This window comes from Zingiber officinale, chromosome 4A (assembly GCF_018446385.1).
Source record: "Zingiber officinale cultivar Zhangliang chromosome 4A, Zo_v1.1, whole genome shotgun sequence".
Lineage (NCBI taxonomy): Eukaryota > Viridiplantae > Streptophyta > Magnoliopsida > Zingiberales > Zingiberaceae > Zingiber > Zingiber officinale.
Genome location: NC_055992.1, coordinates 109,250,239 through 109,267,469, shown reverse-complemented (window position 1 = coordinate 109,267,469; position 17,231 = coordinate 109,250,239). Strand labels below are relative to the sequence as shown.

General features: G+C 41.2%; 1 protein-coding gene across 1 annotated transcript; it reads right to left on the bottom strand.

The window, feature by feature from the left end:
- Positions 1-1,330: 1,330 nt before the first annotated feature.
- On the bottom strand, positions 1,331-2,484 carry LOC121973544 (protein RETICULATA-RELATED 1, chloroplastic-like). Its single transcript, XM_042524952.1, has 2 exons — positions 1,577-2,484; positions 1,331-1,488 (listed from the first exon to the last, which is right to left on the bottom strand). Exons 1-2 carry the CDS (start codon positions 1,834-1,836, stop codon positions 1,431-1,433), a joined length of 318 nt encoding a protein of 105 aa, XP_042380886.1. The 5' UTR covers positions 1,837-2,484; the 3' UTR covers positions 1,331-1,430.
- Between the last annotated feature and the right edge of the window lie 14,747 nt (positions 2,485-17,231).

Sequence of the window (17,231 nt, the reverse complement as noted above, 5' to 3'; positions counted from 1 at the left end):
AACATACGTGGATCCGCTCGAAAGGGCCAACAAAGACATGCTGCATTAAAGACATGCAACAAGGAAGGAAAACCAAGGAATATTGTCAAAATTAATAATAGAAGAAAATGGTTGAATACTATCATGCAGCACAACAGCAGTGAAAGCAATCAAAAAAGGTAGAAAATGTTGAAAATTAAGATGAAACAAATATCAGAGCATGAGATTTAGAAGAATGGAAGCAAGTGGACGGAAATGGATACCTTCCTTGTGCATGTCTTCTCCCTCACTTCATACCTTGCCCTTGTCAAATTTGTTAGCCATATACCTGGATAACAGTACTGGGATCCAAATTCACAACAATTAGGAAAATAAAGTTTAAATTTTGAGAAGAAAATGAGCAACAAGTTGTGATTTTGCTGAATCCAAAGAATGGAAGAATGTGGAAGTAGTGTGACCAACACTTACCTGATAGTCCAAAGAAGAGGGCAACATCACCATCTTTGCCCATATTGTTGCTAGAGTGCAGGGAGAGAATGTTTCTTTTAGGCATTAGATAGTGCATCACACCGAACAAACCTTTTTCATCTCCCCTGCATACTGTGTGCCAAGGATGACCATTTCTTTCCTATCAAGATTAAGATCAATGCTGGTGGAGGTAGTCATGTAGTGTGTGTATCGATTATATGGAAACTGGCCAGCATTGTAAATTGTGAAGCAAAAGAGATCCGTTTCAGCCCAAGGCAATAGTGCATTACGTATTCTAGTTGTAAATCGGACCAGAAGTTCAATAACAACAGCAACAACAACAATGGCAAGTCTTGTATAACCAGTAAACCTCTTTGGGCGGATCAAAACTTCATCAAGAAAAAAAAAAGGGAAAGGAAAGATATTTAGAAATTTAGTAGAAGGAAAAAAGGATTTCTTAGAGAAAAAACATTCCAATGTGATGGCATCATTTGGCTCAAATATACCAACATGATCTGCATATAGAAAGTTTCCAAACTGATGTAGATCCAATTATCGATAATTTCAACAATTGATATATAATTATTATGAAACTGCAGTTGCTTAACTTGGATAAATCAAGGAAAAAATAACAAATAAAACCAGAGTGATGATGTCAAGACCATAAATTAGCTATTGGAAACATAGAGAACACCTATCGAAAAAGACTAAACAAAGAGAACTATGGTAATGTTAAGTAATGTGCAAGCATCCATTAGCAAGTTGTAATGGTATCATTAAAATAAAACATACTACTAGCACTTTAAGATACTATATAGAAAAAACTTAGAAGTTCACAAAAAAAAAAAAATCAAGTGCATCAGCCAGATAGGAATACCTCAATGTTGTACTAAAGAAGATTGCAACTCCAAGAACATCGAAGTGGTTGAGCATAGTTCTATCAATCCCATTTAAAAGTTGATAGCGCATGTTTGCATATAATCCTAAAAAGCACCATAACCAAGAGCATTGCTACTTGCAGAAGGAATTGTCACTGATAACCTACCATAAAATTGAGTTAAGAAACCATATAATTAAATTATCTTCAAAGAGTTATTCACAATAAAAGGGGAAAATAGAAAACACTAACCTTCCCTCCTTCTTGGCAGCAAAATCTTTTGTTATAGCACCTTGAATTGTCCCTGCAGCTAGTCCCAGTAAAGAAAATTCTGCTGCTTTGTAGAAGAAAGAGTAAATTCTCTTCTGCAAGTCAAATTCTCTCATAGGATAGCTATTCTCAAAAATATTATTGGGAAGTTTCTGAATTGTATTTTCCAAGTCAAAGCGGAATGTATTCCCATATGAACGACAAGGTGCAAGGGACCAAACAATTATTCCATTACAAGTCATTGCAGTAAGGACATTGACAAGTGCCAATTGCCATTCTTGCTTGATTCTACATCACGGAGGAGAACAGATTAATAATCAGAACATATAAAAACATCTCCCTTTTGCAGACAATGAAATTTGTCTAGAACATTAGCATATTCTGTGCCAAGTCAGTCATATCATATTTATGTAAATTCAGATGTGCAAATATATGTCATAAGGCACGTCAAAATACTACAAGTTCAGAAAAGCATAGAAACAGGGATGATGCTTGTGCCACTATCTAGCAAGTAGCACCTAAATTCGGAAAAAAATGAATAATGGACAAGTTCAGTTGCATGTCGCATTAGATCAAATGCGATGTTTCCACTTTATTGAGAGACAATTCTATGAAAACTAAAATAGAATGGAGCTCGACAACACTATACATATAAATATAAAGATCAAAGTTTCTGAATGGATAAGTGTGAGAGGGTGAAGTGTAACAAAATTTCAAGATTTTGCAGGCAAATCTTGCTGATATGCTAGAGAAATGAATTTACCTTGTTGGAAGATGAGCTTTACATGAAAATGTAGTTCTAGCATCTCTAAGCAATTTCCACCACCTTCGAAGAAGACAGTGGAATAAGGTAGTCTATCTCTGTTTTAAATCCCATGCTCAAAATGCATAGTTTGAAATGATATAGATCCAGGTTAACATTTTTGTTCCACACATGAGATAGTAAACATACTTATGTGAATGATTCTTATTATGCTTCCCCAACACAAAATTATATACCTCGCTCCCTATTTCCATCAATCTCGGTTCTATCACGCACAGAGTGATACTATTACCATGACATATTTATCTCCTGTAAGTTGAATATAAATCTACAAAACACACTAACCTGAATACAACTAGGAAGATTGAGTATCGGACAGATATGGAAACCACAGAAAAGCAACAAGATGAAGAAAATATGAGTATGTTGATAAATATGATTGTTATTGCACTTGCATGGCTATACCTGCTGCGGGGAGTTGAAACCTTCCGGAATAACAAACGCTTCATTATCTAGAGGGATATCGGTAGATGGATATTCTGAACGTACGTATGGACTTGTACTCCCACATAAAACATAATTCGCAGAGCAAAGAACAGCCAGATATAACAAGAGGAGCTGTGAGCTCCAACCACCCATAGGCTTCCAGGAATCGATTGCAATTCTACCCTAAAAGCACGAGACAATGGATCAGTTAGTATCGCCGCCTCTGGTAATCACTTCAAAATACACTTTTTTTATATAAAAAAACAATATAGTAATCTCCAGATCGAAAACACTCCACGAAGTAAAGCAACGAACTCTCCGGATCCAATGAATCCAATAAAACAACACAAAACTCCCGAGCGATTCATCATATGGTTGCATGACAAATTCCGAAGCGATTGAACATCGATTTGGAAAAATTAACAGAGATTTGAAGGAGGAAAACACATTCTTAGACGGGCGATACAGAAATAGCGCAGATCCATGAGAAGCAAACTATGAATCCGAAGGCGGAGGAACAAACTGCTTACCGGAGCAGATCCAGAAGCGAAGGAAAAAGGATCGAAGAAGCCAGCGCCACTAAACTGCGATTTCTTCAGAATCGAGAGACGGCTCAAGGAATCTACAGCTCAAGGAATCTGCGGCGTTCTCCGGTTTCTCCCTCTTGTGCGTCTGGATCTTCGACAGCCCATTAGAGAACGCCTCCGCTCACCAGGAAACGAGAAGGAGCACAACGTCGTATGAGGAGAGGGAAAGATAAATGGCTTAGGTTTGGGAACGCGAAAACACGGCGCCGAAAAGAAAACAGCGAGGGAAAGGAAAAAAGCGAAGGGGGAAATGACCAAATTCAATTACAACGGTTTTTTCAAAACTGTTGTCGTAGCCACTAAAAACGCGGATAAAGACAACGGTTTATAAAACCGTTGTAAAAAGTGTTGTCGTTTTAAAAAAAAATCGCTCAATGACAACAGTTTTGCCAAAACCGTTGTCTTTTATATTTAATGGGAAGTTCAAAGACAACGGTTTTGGCAAAAACCGTTGTCTTTGAGCAAATACGCAACGCTTTCTCTTAAAACCGTTGTCGTAGGGGTGTTGTAGTTTGCAGTTTTTGTTGTAGTGTAGTCGGAAGAGCTGAAGGTGGAGGAAGGCGAAGTAGCAATGAGTTGTTCTCCATATTACTTAGGGTTTTAAACTAGAAGCATGAGAATGCCCAAGAGCGTTAACCATTCAATCAAAATATCTCTACTAAAGGCAACTGTTAGATAAAAAAGAATGAATCAAATGTTGTGTGAAAAGGCATGTGTCAGCCATTATATCAGAATGAAGTTGGTAGGGCATGTGGTGCTCACCCATGAAGCTATATTTATAATGGAAGAGATGGAAAAATCATTACTTAAATACGCTATCGTCGTGTCCCTAATTCACATTTGAAATAACGAATAGGCATTGCTTCGAAAAAGGTGTCAAGAGAAATGGCTTGGGGAAGAAGCCATGAGAGTCGATGCCTGGTCAAATGGCGGAATGGCAGTAGGACTCGAATCTAGTCAGTCGGTCGTAGCCTCCTTCTACTAGACCTGGGGAGGCTTATGATATGATGTGTAATAGGAGGCCCTAGTAATGTGGAAAGGTCAATAGTCAAGGGGGCATGTCGGTTAAAAGTCAAGAAAAGGTGGTAGTCAAGGCCAAGAAGTTCTTCGGGGATAGCTCTTTGACACTCTGTAAATGCGGCTCTCAATATCAATTCCTAGTCGGCTTCTCAGCCGATCAGATCCCTAGGACTCAGTCTCCTCACTTTTTCCTAGACATCACCCCAGTCAATTCCAAACTAGCTTCTTTGCAAGTTAGGTCCCTAGGACTCAGTCCCCTCACCTTCTCCTAGACACCGCACTAGTCAACTCCCAGCTGACTTCTCAGCTGGTTAGGCCCCCAGGGCTTAGTCACCTTACCTTCTCCTGGGCACCACCGCCCCAGTCAACTCCCGACCAGCTTCTAAGCCGGTCAGGTCCCCAGGGCTCAATCCGCTCACCTTCTGGGCACTGCCCCAGTTAACTCCCAGCTGGCTTCTTAGCCGGTCAAGTCCCCAAGTCTCAGTCCCCTCACCTTCTTCTGGGCACCGCCCTAGTAAACTCCGGGGCGGCTTCTCAACCGGTTAGTGTTGGACCCCATGGGTATTTTGATATGATCAACCAAAGTTAGTTAGGTCCTGCTTTGTTATATGATCCCTGTGTCTAAGTGTGCATGAACTTAGGAGCGCAGGAAGTCGAGCGGAAGACACATTTAGTGAGAAGGATGACACGGGATGGGAGTCGTCGGGCTCGGTGCATCCGAAAAATGAGAGAGTTGCGGAAGAGTACTCCGGTGGACGAGAAGAACGTGCACGGCATTTGAGGGATGGAAGTCTGCTCAAGGAAAAGGCCAGGAATTGGGTTCGGGTGAGCCCTATTTCGGTTGGCCGCAATCACCCAAGCTATCGGAGCATTGGAAGCCAAAATGAAGTCAAAAAGAGCTGGAAAGCTAGCTGGAGGCGCCTTCAATGAAGTGCTGAAGGCGCCTGTGCTGCCTGCCCAGTCTGAGGCGCCTCCATCACCTTGAAGGCACCTCTGACAGTCTGAGGCGCCTCCAAGGCTGTTTGAGGCGCCTCGGACCCAGCCAAAGTGGTCATTTGCAATCGGATAGAGTTTTGGAGGCGCCTTGAACCCTTTTGGAGGCGCCTTCAACACTCGAGATAGACTTTCCAAGAGCTATATAAAGGCCTCTGGAGGTAGGAAATAATCAATCAACTCTGTATTAAGTTCCTAGCAACCTCTGAGCGCTCTTAGTGTGTAAAAAAGGCTTCTCCGCCAACAGTGAAAGAGAAATTCTAGTGGAGTTGTTCGACTGTCTTGGATTAACAAACCCCTGGGTTGTAACCAAGTTAAATTCATATTTCCTCTTATTTTTCTATTATTTAGTTTTTATATTATAATTGTTGCTAGCATTTGAGTTGAAAGTCTTGAAGAGGGTATACTCTTTTATTTTGCTGACAATTCACCACCCTTTTGCCGACCCCACTGCACCAACAAGTGGTATCAGAGTCCGACCACCTCAGAAGGACTAACCGCCAACTGAAACACAAAGATCAAGATGATGGCCGGAGCGAACATTCATCCTCTGAAGTTCGACGGAGATTTCACTACATGGAAGCGAAAAATGGAGGTATTTTTCAAGACTAAATTCGATATCCTTTTAATAATGAAATATGGATATACATCGTCAAAAGACAAAGAAGAATACAACTGGACGAAGAAGGAACATGCCGATTTCGTGGCCAACGGAAAGGCGGAATTTCACCTGCTCAGTGTTCTGCCACCCCAGGAGGTAAGTCTGATCGGAAGTTACGACTTCACCAAAGACCTCTCGGATAAATTCCTGGAGCTCCACGAAGGCACCTCAGAAGCGAAGCTGGGGAGGCGTGGCATCCTCCGGACTCAGCTGACGAATCTCCAGATGAACACTGGCGAGAAAGTAGCGCAACTCCAAGCGAGAATCAAGGAGTTGATAACGCAACTGACAAATCTCGGTGAATCGGTAACAAATCGAGATTCCATCCGGTATGCGCTCAACGCCTTCCCAAGAACTCCAGAGTGGGCGTCCTTAGTAGATGCTTACTACATCTCTAAGGAATTTGAGGTAAGTAGTTTAGAAAGTTTATTTTCTACTTTCGAACTTCACAAGTCTCGACTTGCAGAGCCTAAACAAGTAGAGAAGTCGAACCTCAACATTGCCCTATAAGCTGAAAAGGACGATCCCGACTTTGAAACGTCGATCGACGAAACCAAAGCAGCGCTACTGGTAAGACGTTTCAATAAATTTCTTAAAACTAATAAATTTTGATCGCAGTCAAGAAAGAATCAATGCAACAAAAGGACAGTTTGATACTACAACTGCAATGAGGAAAGGCACATCACGGATGACTGCCCCAAATTAAAAAAAAAAGGACAAGTCTCAGAAACCGACATCCACTAAACGTAAGAGTTTGAAGGTTACATGGGATGAATCTTCATCCTTAGAATCTGAAGCTGAAGCCTTCTCGAGTGTAGCACTGATGGCCAACCACCTTTTTGAAGAAACCAGCTCGGAGATGAGCGTAAATGAAGGGGGAGGATCATCATCAGAAGAAGAAAGTGTTGGTGCAATATTCCCCAGGTCAAGGTTGACCGTGTTGACTGAGCTTGAATTGAGTCAAGCTCGAGTCTTGATGGTGTGGTTTCGATGTTTGACAATACATGTAGTCAATACATGAAGATTGCAGGTGCAATTGTTCATGTGTGAAGGAGAGTCAAGTAGGTCAAGGTTGACTGGATACTTGACGGGAAAATCCTGGTGAGTGAAGCTAGGTGAAAGTCCTAACTAGGAAGTTAGGCAGAAGAAAGTCCTAGTGAGTGAAGCTAGGCAGAAGAAAATCCTGGTGAGTGAAGTCAGGTGAAAGACCTAGTGAGTGAAGCTAGGCAGTATAGAAAGTCCTGGTGAGTGAAGTCAGGCAGATGTAAAGTCCTAGTGAGTGAAGCTAGGCAGAAGGGAAGTCCTGGTGAGTGAAGCCAGGCAAGGAAAATCCAGATGGATCAAGGATGATCGGACATCTGGTGTTGGGAAGTCCAAGTAGGTCAAAGGGATTGACCAGATACTTGGCACAAGGAAAATCAAGATGGATCAAGGATGATCGGACATCTGGTGTTGGTAAGTCCAAGTAGGTCAAAGGGATTGACCGGATACTTGGCACAAGGAAAATCTAGATGGATCAAGGATGATCGGACATCTGGTGTTGGGAAGTCCAAGTAGGTCAAAGGGATTGACCAGACGCTTGGTAAGGAAGTCCTAGCAGGTCAAGGGTGACCAAATGCTAGGCATGATGTACCAACAGGTCATGGTTGACCGGATGGTGGTTTGAGGAACGTTTGGACTTGATTTGGCAAGTCTTACATGGGCTGGATCGATCAACCGATCGATTGGCTCATGCCCAATCGATCGGTCGATCGATTGGGCGAATCTTCACGACAAGACTCCTCCCAATCGATCAGTGGATCGATTGGGAGAAGTGCGCGATCGCACAGAACAGCTTTGGATCGATCGACCGATCGATCCAGAGCCCCCAATCGATCAGTGGATCGATTGGGAGGCGCGATTTCACGCGATGGGATATGGATCGATCAGCTGATCGATCCACACAATTCCCGAGAGCACAGAGGCACTCTGGATCGATTAGCCGATCGATCCAAAGCCTCCCCAATCGATTGGGAAATCCAATCGATTGGGATCCAACCGTTGGCACTGGATAAAGACGTTGGCGTGCGATTTCGTCGACAGAACTTACGGCTTTCTTCTCCAGCGAGCACAGATCTTCACAGATCTTCTCCACAGAGTTCTCACCGCCAGTTCTTGATGTTCTTGTAGGTTCTTCCAAGTCAAGAGGCGGATCTACAGCAAGAAGAAGAAATCTAGGGTTAGGGTTTTCTTGTGCAAACTTGTAAGCTTTTGCTTGTATTTTGTTCCCTTTCCCCTTCTTCTTGTAGTGTGAACTTGTAGGGCTTCTCCGCCTTTGGTAGTTACCATAAAGGAGTGTTTTCATAGTGGAGGGTGCGTGAGTGTGTGGATCCTTGGATTAGTCACCTCTTGTGAGGTGGATACCAAGTAAATCCTCTTGTTAGCGTTGTGTATTTTGTTTCTTTGTATTTTCCGCTGCATATATTGAAGAAACAAGCAACAAAGAGCACGACGAGCGCACCGAGCTATTCACCCTCCCCCCTCTAGCTACATAATCGGTCTTTACAAGTGGTATCAGAGCGAGGTCGCTCTTCACCGGAATCATCGCCGGAAGGGGCAACAAAGGAGAGCGTGAAGAAGTTAGAGAAAATTTGTCTAAGTCAAAGAATTCAAGAAGCCCAACTTCAAGATGGAATTCCGAGATGGACTCGGATTTGACACGAGGGTGCCTCCACCATATGTATCCACGAGTTTCAATTCTTGGAAATCAAGAATTGAAAATTTTCTTATGATGGAGATAGAGCAATAGTTTGCTCTAATGGAAGGCTTCGAAGCTCCAAAGAATTCAAAGGGCAAAATTCTCAAGAGGAGCAAGTGGAGCCAAGAACAAATCCAAAGGTGTGAGGCTAATGACAAAGTGACCAAGCTTTTGGTCAATCTATTGCCGAGCAACATCTTGGAGAAAATTAGAGAATTTGAAGATGCCAAAGAGCTATGGAGCAAATTGGCAAAACTTCATGAAGAACCCTCCACTGTGCCAATCCAAGAAAAATCAAATGAGGGTGATTCATTGAATCAAGACCAAAAAGAAGAAGAAGAGGACTCCGAGGTTGAGAGGTGCTCAACACCGGAGGAAGAAGAAGAAAGTCCATCCTCAATAGAGCACGAAGGTAAAGCTAAAGGAGTTTACTCCTTATTTCATGTGCATGACGATTCGGAAGTTGAGAGATGTTCAACATCCGAGGATGAAGAGGAAGAAGCCTCCACCTCTAGGATTGAGGGGGAGTGTGGATCATTATTGTCGGATCAAGAAGAAGCCTCTACATCCGGATCAAAAGAAGAAGATGTCATCCCTACATATGAAGGTATATATGTTTCAATTAAGAATAAAAATCATATTATATGTTTTGAGTGTAGGGAACATGGGCACTACAAGAGCTGGTGCCCCAAATTGGCCAAGAAGAAGGGCCACGTGGCACTAAAGGACAAGGTGAAGCCCAAGGAGACCGTCCCCACAACAAAGAAGAGCAAAGAGCACATTGTGTGCTTCTCTTGCAATCAAAAAGGACATAACCAGAGCCAATATCCTAAGGGGAAGAAAACGGTCAAAGCTAAAGGAGGAAGCATGGATCAAGGGGGAGCCTCCAAGGTAAAACGAAAGGTATCATTTATTGAGCATATCCCCTTAAATAATGGTAAAAAGCATGCTAATTCCAATTTTTATCATTTTAATGCTATTTACCATAAAAATAGGAAGCATGATAGCATTAAGGAAAAACATGTAGCTCTTCATGCTAAAACTACCACACCTAGGTGTAGGAAGGTAGATAAAAATTTAGATAAGAATTCTAAAGATTTTAGTTACAAGCCTCAAAATAAAAATGCTCAAGGATTAAATGAAAAACTAAAAACTAAGGATTTAATGAGAGAAAATCAAGTCTTGAGATCAAGACTTGATAAATTAGAAAATACCCTAAAAAGGATGAAAAATATCCTAAAAGGGCAAAATGAGCAAAATCTAGGTTTAGAACAACAAGGGTCATCCAAGGGTAATAAAGGTTTGGGATACAAACCTAAAATAAAAAAGGATGTGCCTTCTTACCATAGGGTTCCATATAGCTATGGAATCGAGTCTAGGTCTAAGGGTCAAGTCAAAAGTACAAGGGAAGTTATCCCTAGGAGTATTTTTACAACTAAGGTGAGTTAGACTTCTAAGAAGTCTAACAAAGTCACTAAAAAGGTCACAATGGAAGAAATCCCTAGGGTTGACCTAGAAAAAGTAACCAAGACTTCTAAGAAGCCAAACAAAGTCACTAGGAAGGTATCTAGGGAGGTTATCCCTTGCGAGTACCTAGAGCATCCAAGGAACACCAATAGATTTTAGGTTCCTAGGAGCATTTTCTCTACCCCATAGATGGGTTAGAGAGTGTCAACTCAAATTGAAAGGGTAGTTAACCTAATCATGATGAAGTTGACACTCAAGGAGCATTTTCAAGATTATTATTAATCTTTGAAAATGAAAAGGATTATCAGTTACTCTTAATTGGAGTAATATGTACTATGAGTTAAGAAGTTGTGATGTATTTTCAATGGCACAACAAAATATGAGTAAAAGAAATGCCAATTTGGGATTTTGGCATTTTCTTAGGCAATCTATGCATTAACTCAAATGGTTACTCTTGGAAGAGTAGATTGTGCCAAAATTTGAGGAATATAGTTAATTTCAATTGGCACAACAAATTAAGAGTAAAAGAAATGTCAGGTTGGAAGTTTGGCATTTTATTAGGGACTTAAGGGCAATCTAGGACTTAAATTTTAAGTTAGCCAAGGTTTTAGGATACTTAGATAGGTAAGCTAGGTACTTTATTTATGCTAAAACTTGACATGATTATTTGCCTTTTATATGTCATGACATCATATTTATTTGCTTTGGCATTCATACCTTATTATGAAAAATACAAAAAAAAAAAATCATGTCATGTCATACATACATCATATAGTCATAGGAAATTTTCTTTTGAAAATTATTTTTCTTTGATGTATGCCATAACATTATCATGCATTAGTTTATTCCTTGCAATTAAGGACTAATGGCATTTATTAACAAGTAACATCCTTAGTGGTGTTCATAACCTCAAAATGCTTAGGTAGATATGCATGATCCCTAGATTAGGGTAAAACCAAGACTTACATCTCACAAAGAACTATAAGATGGCTTGTATGTGTTTTTGTACACATTAGGTGCAAGTGAGATGTTAGGATGTTGAACAAAACTCAAGATGTGATTTAGTGCATTCTTTTGAGTTTTAGGTTCATCAAAACACATAGCTATGTGCTTTCCAATCATTGGGAAAGCTAATGTACAAGTCATGTGCATTGAGCCCAAGGAACATGGTTGGATATTGGTTTTGAAAATCATTTTAAAATACTTTTGGAAAACCTTGGTGAAGGCTATCTTTTGATAGTAATCATCATTGAATAGTGAGCACAAACTTGAAAAAAATACTAAAGTGTTTACAAGTTTACAAGTTTGTGTCAATATTTGAAAATATGAAGTATTTTCTTAGAAAACTATTTTTCCATGATACTATATGCCCTAAATAATGTCTACAACGATTTTTATAATTTTTGGAATTTTGTAGATTTTTCTAGGGGTTTCTGAAATTGACTGAAATGGAATTTCAGCTTTTTCAGAGCTTCAATCGATCACCCGATCGATTGAAGGGTCTCAATCGATCGGACGATCGATTGAGAGTAAGCTTCTCGCGAACAGAAGCTTCCTGGATCGATCCACCGATCGATCCAGCCCTCCTGAATCGATCATTGGATCAATTCAAGCAGGTTCAATCGATTGGGACCCGACTCCAATCGATTGAGAATGCTGATTTTGGCTGGTAAAGCCTGATTTCAGCATTTTGGACCATCTTTAGTCTAGGTAACCATTCCTTACCCCTCAAAACATATTTTATACATCTAGGGGGAGTTTTCATGATGAAAAACTAGGATGGATTGGTTAAGGAAGACTAAGTAGAGGTTTAGGTTGAGGTTTGGGTTCATTATCGAATTTATGAACCTCAAAACTTCTAAATTTCGATTTTCTAAATGTTTAGGGATTCCAAATCATTGTTGGTGCAATGACAGAAGTCATGACCATGTCTTTAGGGGGAGTTACTCTTTAAGGACATGAAAATTCAATTTCCATACACCTTGGAAGGTGGTTAACCTTCTTTCATGAAAATGCTCAAGGTTGGGCATTTGACTTCAATGGAGAGTGGATATCTTCATTGTGCAAGTGGTGCATGCTCAAGGATGAGCGTTGAGAATAATGAAGGGTATGAGACCTTCATTATTGTGTTGTGAGCAACGAGTGAAGTTGTAAACAACGAAGGGTAACTCTTCAGGAGGAGAGTTTGTTTTTTTTTTTTGCCTAAAGATTGGGAATGAATTTGATGTGTGCCAATAGGGGAAGAATGAAGGGTTTAAGTTAGGCCTTCATTATCTAAGAGGGAGTTTGCCCTCTTAGGGGGAGAATGTAGGGTTTAACTTACGTTTTCATTATCTAGTGGCATGAAAAAGGTTGAGGCTATGGTATTAGCCTAACTTAAAGAAGGTATTGTCAAACATCAAAAAGGGGGAGATTGTTGGTGCAATATTCCCCAGGTCAAGGTTGACCGTGTTGACTAAGCTTGAATTGAGTCAAGCTCGAGTCTTGATGGTGTGGTTTCGATGTTTGACAATACATGTAGTCAATATATGAAGATTGCAGGTGCAATTGCTCATGTGTGAAGGAGAGTCAAATAGGTCAAGGTTGACTGGATACTTGACGGGAAAATCCTTGTGAGTGAAGCCAGGTGAAAGTCCTAACTGGGAAGTTTGGCAGAAGAAAGTCCTAGTGAGTGAAGCTAGGTAAAAGAAAATCATGGTGAGTGAAGCCAAGTGAAAGACCTAGTGAGTGAAGCTAGGCAGTATAGGAAGTCCTGGTGAGTGAAGTCAGGCAGACGTGAAGTCCTAGTGAGTGAAGCTAGGCAGAAGGGAAGTCCTGGTGAGTGAAACCAGGCAAGGAAAATCCAGATGGATCAAGGATGATCGGACATCTGGTGTTGGGAAGTCCAAGTAGGTCAAAGGAATTGACCGGATACTTGGCACAAGGAAAATCCAGATGGATCAAGGATGATTGGACATCTGGTGTTGGTAAGTCCAAGTAAGTCAAAGGGATTGACCGGATACTTGGCACAAGGAAAATCCATATGGATCAAGGATGATCGGACATTTGGTGTTGGGAAGTCCAAGTAGGTCAAAGGGATTGACTGGACGCTTGGTAAGAGAGTCCTAGCAGGTCAAGGGTGACCAGATGCTAGGCATGATGTACCAACAGATCATGGTTGACCGGATGGTGGTTTGAGAGACGTTTGGACTTGATTTGGCAAGTCTTACATGGGCTGGATCGATCAACCGATCGATTGGCTCATGCCCAATCGATCGGTCGATCGATTGGGCGAGTCTTTGCGACAAGCCTCCTCCCAATCGATCAGTGGATCGATTGGGAGAAGTACGCGATCGCACAGAACAGCTCTGGATCGATCGGTCGATCGATCCAGAGCCCCCAATCGATCAGTGGATCGATTGGGAGGCGTGATTTCACACGATGGGATATGGATTGATCAGCCGATCGATCCAGGCAATTCCTGAGAGCACAGAGGCACTCTGCATCGATTAGCCGATGGATCCAAAACCTCTCCAATCGATTGGGAGCAATCCAATCGATTGGGATCCGACCGTTGGCGCTGGATAAAAACGTTGGCGTGCGATTTCGTCGACAGAACTCACGGCTTTTTTCTCCAGTGAGCACAGATCTTCACAGAGCTTCTCCACAGAGTTCTCACCGCCAGTTCTTGATGTTCTTGGAGGTTCTTTCAAGTCAAGAGGCGGATCTACAGCAAGAAGAAGAAATCTAGGGTTAGGGTTTTCTTGTGCAAACTTGTAAGCTTTTGCTTGTATTTTGTTCCCTTTCCCCTTCTTCTTGTAGTGTGAACTTGTAGGGCTTCTTCACCTTGGTAGTTACCATAAAGGAGTGTTTTCATAGTGGAGGGTGCGTGAGTGTGTGGATCCTTGGATTAGTCACCTCTTGTGAGGTGGATACCAAGTAAATCCTCTTGTTAGCGTTGTGTATTTTGTTTCTTTGTATTTTCCGCTGCATATCTTGAAGAAACAAGCAACGAAGAGCACGACGAGCTCACCGAGCTATTCCCCCCCCCCCCCCCCCTCTAGCTACATAATCGGTCCTTACAGAAAGCTGTGACGAAGGTGGAGCATCACCAAGTGGGGTAAGTAAGGTACGTGATCTCACCCCTTCTCAGTCTTTTGAATTTTTCAAAATGCTTACAAAAGATCTAGCAAAATTAGAAAAAGAAAATGTTGAATTGAAATTACAATTAGCAAAAGCACGTCCATTAGAAATGTATGATATTATAAAATTAGAAAATGAGAAACTGAAAATTGAAATTGAAAAATTAAAAAATAATCATGCATGCTTAATTAAATTTCTAAAATCAAAACTTAGAGTTTATGGAAAATTAAATTAGTATATTAGAAAGCATTAGGGATAACTTAGAAGAGTTCTTAGAAACTATGTACCCCTAAGTTCTTAATTAATCCAGTAGGAAGGAACCTTTACTGGGTTCTAAAATCTTTTCTAGACTAAATTTTTCCAAATAAAATTTTTAAAAGCTTTCAGCGAGAAAATTAAACATTAAAATTTCTTTATGAGGCTTTGTCTAAGGAAGTGGTTGTTGCTCCAATAACCAAGAAGGCCTAGTGTCTCGCCATGACCTAGAACCAAAATATGAAATAAAAATATTTAATTAACATTCTGATAAAACATTAAAATTTAGATTAAATAATGCTTTAGAAAGTTTCTTTTAAAAATATTTTGGAAATTCCTTAAAAGATCTTTTCGAGTATGTTAAAATCTTGTTTCAAAGGGGGAGATATAGACCTAAGTTAAAATTTTGTTTTAAAATTTCTTTTTACTTCGAAAACTCTTTTAAACTCTTTTTAAAAGTGCCTAAGTTAGAATTTCTTTTTAAAGAAATCGTTTAGAATATGTTTTCAAAAGACTTAGAAACTATTTCAAAAGACTTAGAATTTTTAACATGTTTTAAACTCCGTTTTTACTATGATTAAAGGGGGAGAGATAGACACAAGTTAAGGGGGAATTAGAAATATTTTAAAATTCTGTTTTGAAAGCTAAATCTTATGTTGCAATTTATTTTAATTGCAAATTTATGCTTAAAAAAGTTAGTTTAGTAATTTCTTCAAAATTACTACTTGTTTGTTTAACCCTAACTTGAACTTGGATTGATGCACATCAAAAAGGGAGAGATTGTTGGACCCCGTGGGTATTTTGATGTGATCAACCAAAGTTAGTTAGGTCCTGCTTTGTTATCTGATCCCTGTGTCTAAGTGTGCAGGAACTTATAAGCGCAAGAAGTCGAGCGGAAGACGCAGCTAGCGAGAAGGATGTCACGGGAAGGGAGCCGACGGGCTCGGTGCGTCCGAAGGACGAGAGAGCTGCGAAAGAGTATTCCGGTGGACGAGAAGAACGTGCATGGCGTTCGACAGACGAGAAGCTGGGACGGAAGCCTGCTCAAAGAAAAGGTCGGGAATTGGGTTCGGGTGAGCCCTAACCCAATTCCGATTGGCCATAATCACCCAAGCTATCAGAGTATCAGAAGCCAAAATGAAGTCAAAAGGAGCTGGAAAGCTAGCTGGAGGCGCCTTCAACGAAGTGCTGAAGTCGCCTGTGCTACCTGCCCAGTCTGAGGCGCCTCCATCACCTTGAAAGCGCCTCCGACAGTCCGAGGTGCCTCCAAGGCTGTTTGAGACGCCTCAGACCAAGCCAAAGTGGTTGTTTGTAATCGGATAAAGTTTTATCCGGTCAAACCATTGGAGGCACCTTAAACCCTTTTGGAGGCGCCTTCAACACTTGAGATAGACTTTCCAAGAGCTATATAAAGGCCCTGGAGCTAGAAAATAATCAATCAACTCTGTATTAAGTTTCTAGCAACCTCTGAGCGCTCTTAGTGTGTAAAAAAGGCTTCTCCGCCTACAATTAAGGAGAAATTCTAGTGGAGTTGTTCGATTGTCTTGGATTAACAACCCCCTGGGTTGTAACCAAGTTAAATTCTTGTTTCCTCTTCTTTTTCTGTTATTTAGTTTTTATATTATAATTGTTGCTAGCATTTGAGTTGAAAGTCTTGAGGAGGGTATACTCTTTTATTTTGCAGGTAATTCACCCCCCTCTTGTCGGCCCTGCTGCACCAACAGTTAGGTCTCTAGCTAGGGATTAGTCCCCTTACCTTCTCCTAGGCACCGCCCCAGTCAATTCCTAGTCGGTTTCTCAGTTAATTAGACTCTCAAGGTTGTCCTCTCTCTTGCTCCTAGATGCCACCCTATATACTTTTGGATGGCCCCAACGTCGATCAGACCATGAGTCGGAGACAATACTTTCAGAGAATCGTAACCACTTACCAAAGAATAACGGCTATGTATCAGGGAATATTCTGAGGCTTTGTCACCTGTGCAATACGGAACTTTTCTCTACCCAATGGAAATCCGCCATACTTCATCAATTACCAACATACTCTAACACCCGACATTCTCTGATCTGCCATAATTGTTGAGGTTATGAGAGACAGTATAAAAAAAGAGGTCCTCCCCGTTGACCAGGTACGTGCACATACACACGCATCTACTACTATTCGTCTTCTCTTTCGCTAAGGCTGACTTGAGCATCGGAGGACTTGTGCCAAAGACCCCTTTCCTAGTTTTTGGGTTCTAACGTTCCTGTGTGTTCTGTCTATGTGTGTATAGATTCATGGTACCCCCAGGGAACAATCCTTGCTCGGCCTCACGTGAGGGTTCGAACTTGCGCATCCTCAGGCCCGAACCCAAGAGTCCTCCTTCAGTCGATGTGGTCATCCCCATCGCCAACTCTCCTTCTGACTCAACTTTCGGACGGGACTAGCGGGCAAAGATAATGTGGGAGAAGGAACAAGGGTGGAGCCAAGCTTCTATTCAGCCCCGGTCCTAACAATCAGGAGGCCCGGGACGAAACAATCAAAATAGACCCTTAATTTTTGTCATAAA

Bases quoted from the DNA above. Each gene is read 5' to 3' on its own strand.
- LOC121973544 (XM_042524952.1), bottom strand. From the start codon at position 1,836: ATGACTTGTAATGGAATAATTGTTTGGTCCCTTGCACCTTGTCGTTCA. The intron at 1,489-1,576 runs GTTAGTGTTTTC...ATTTTATGGTAG, and splicing joins GCTGCCAAGAAGGAGGGAAG to GTTATCAGTGACAATTCCTT.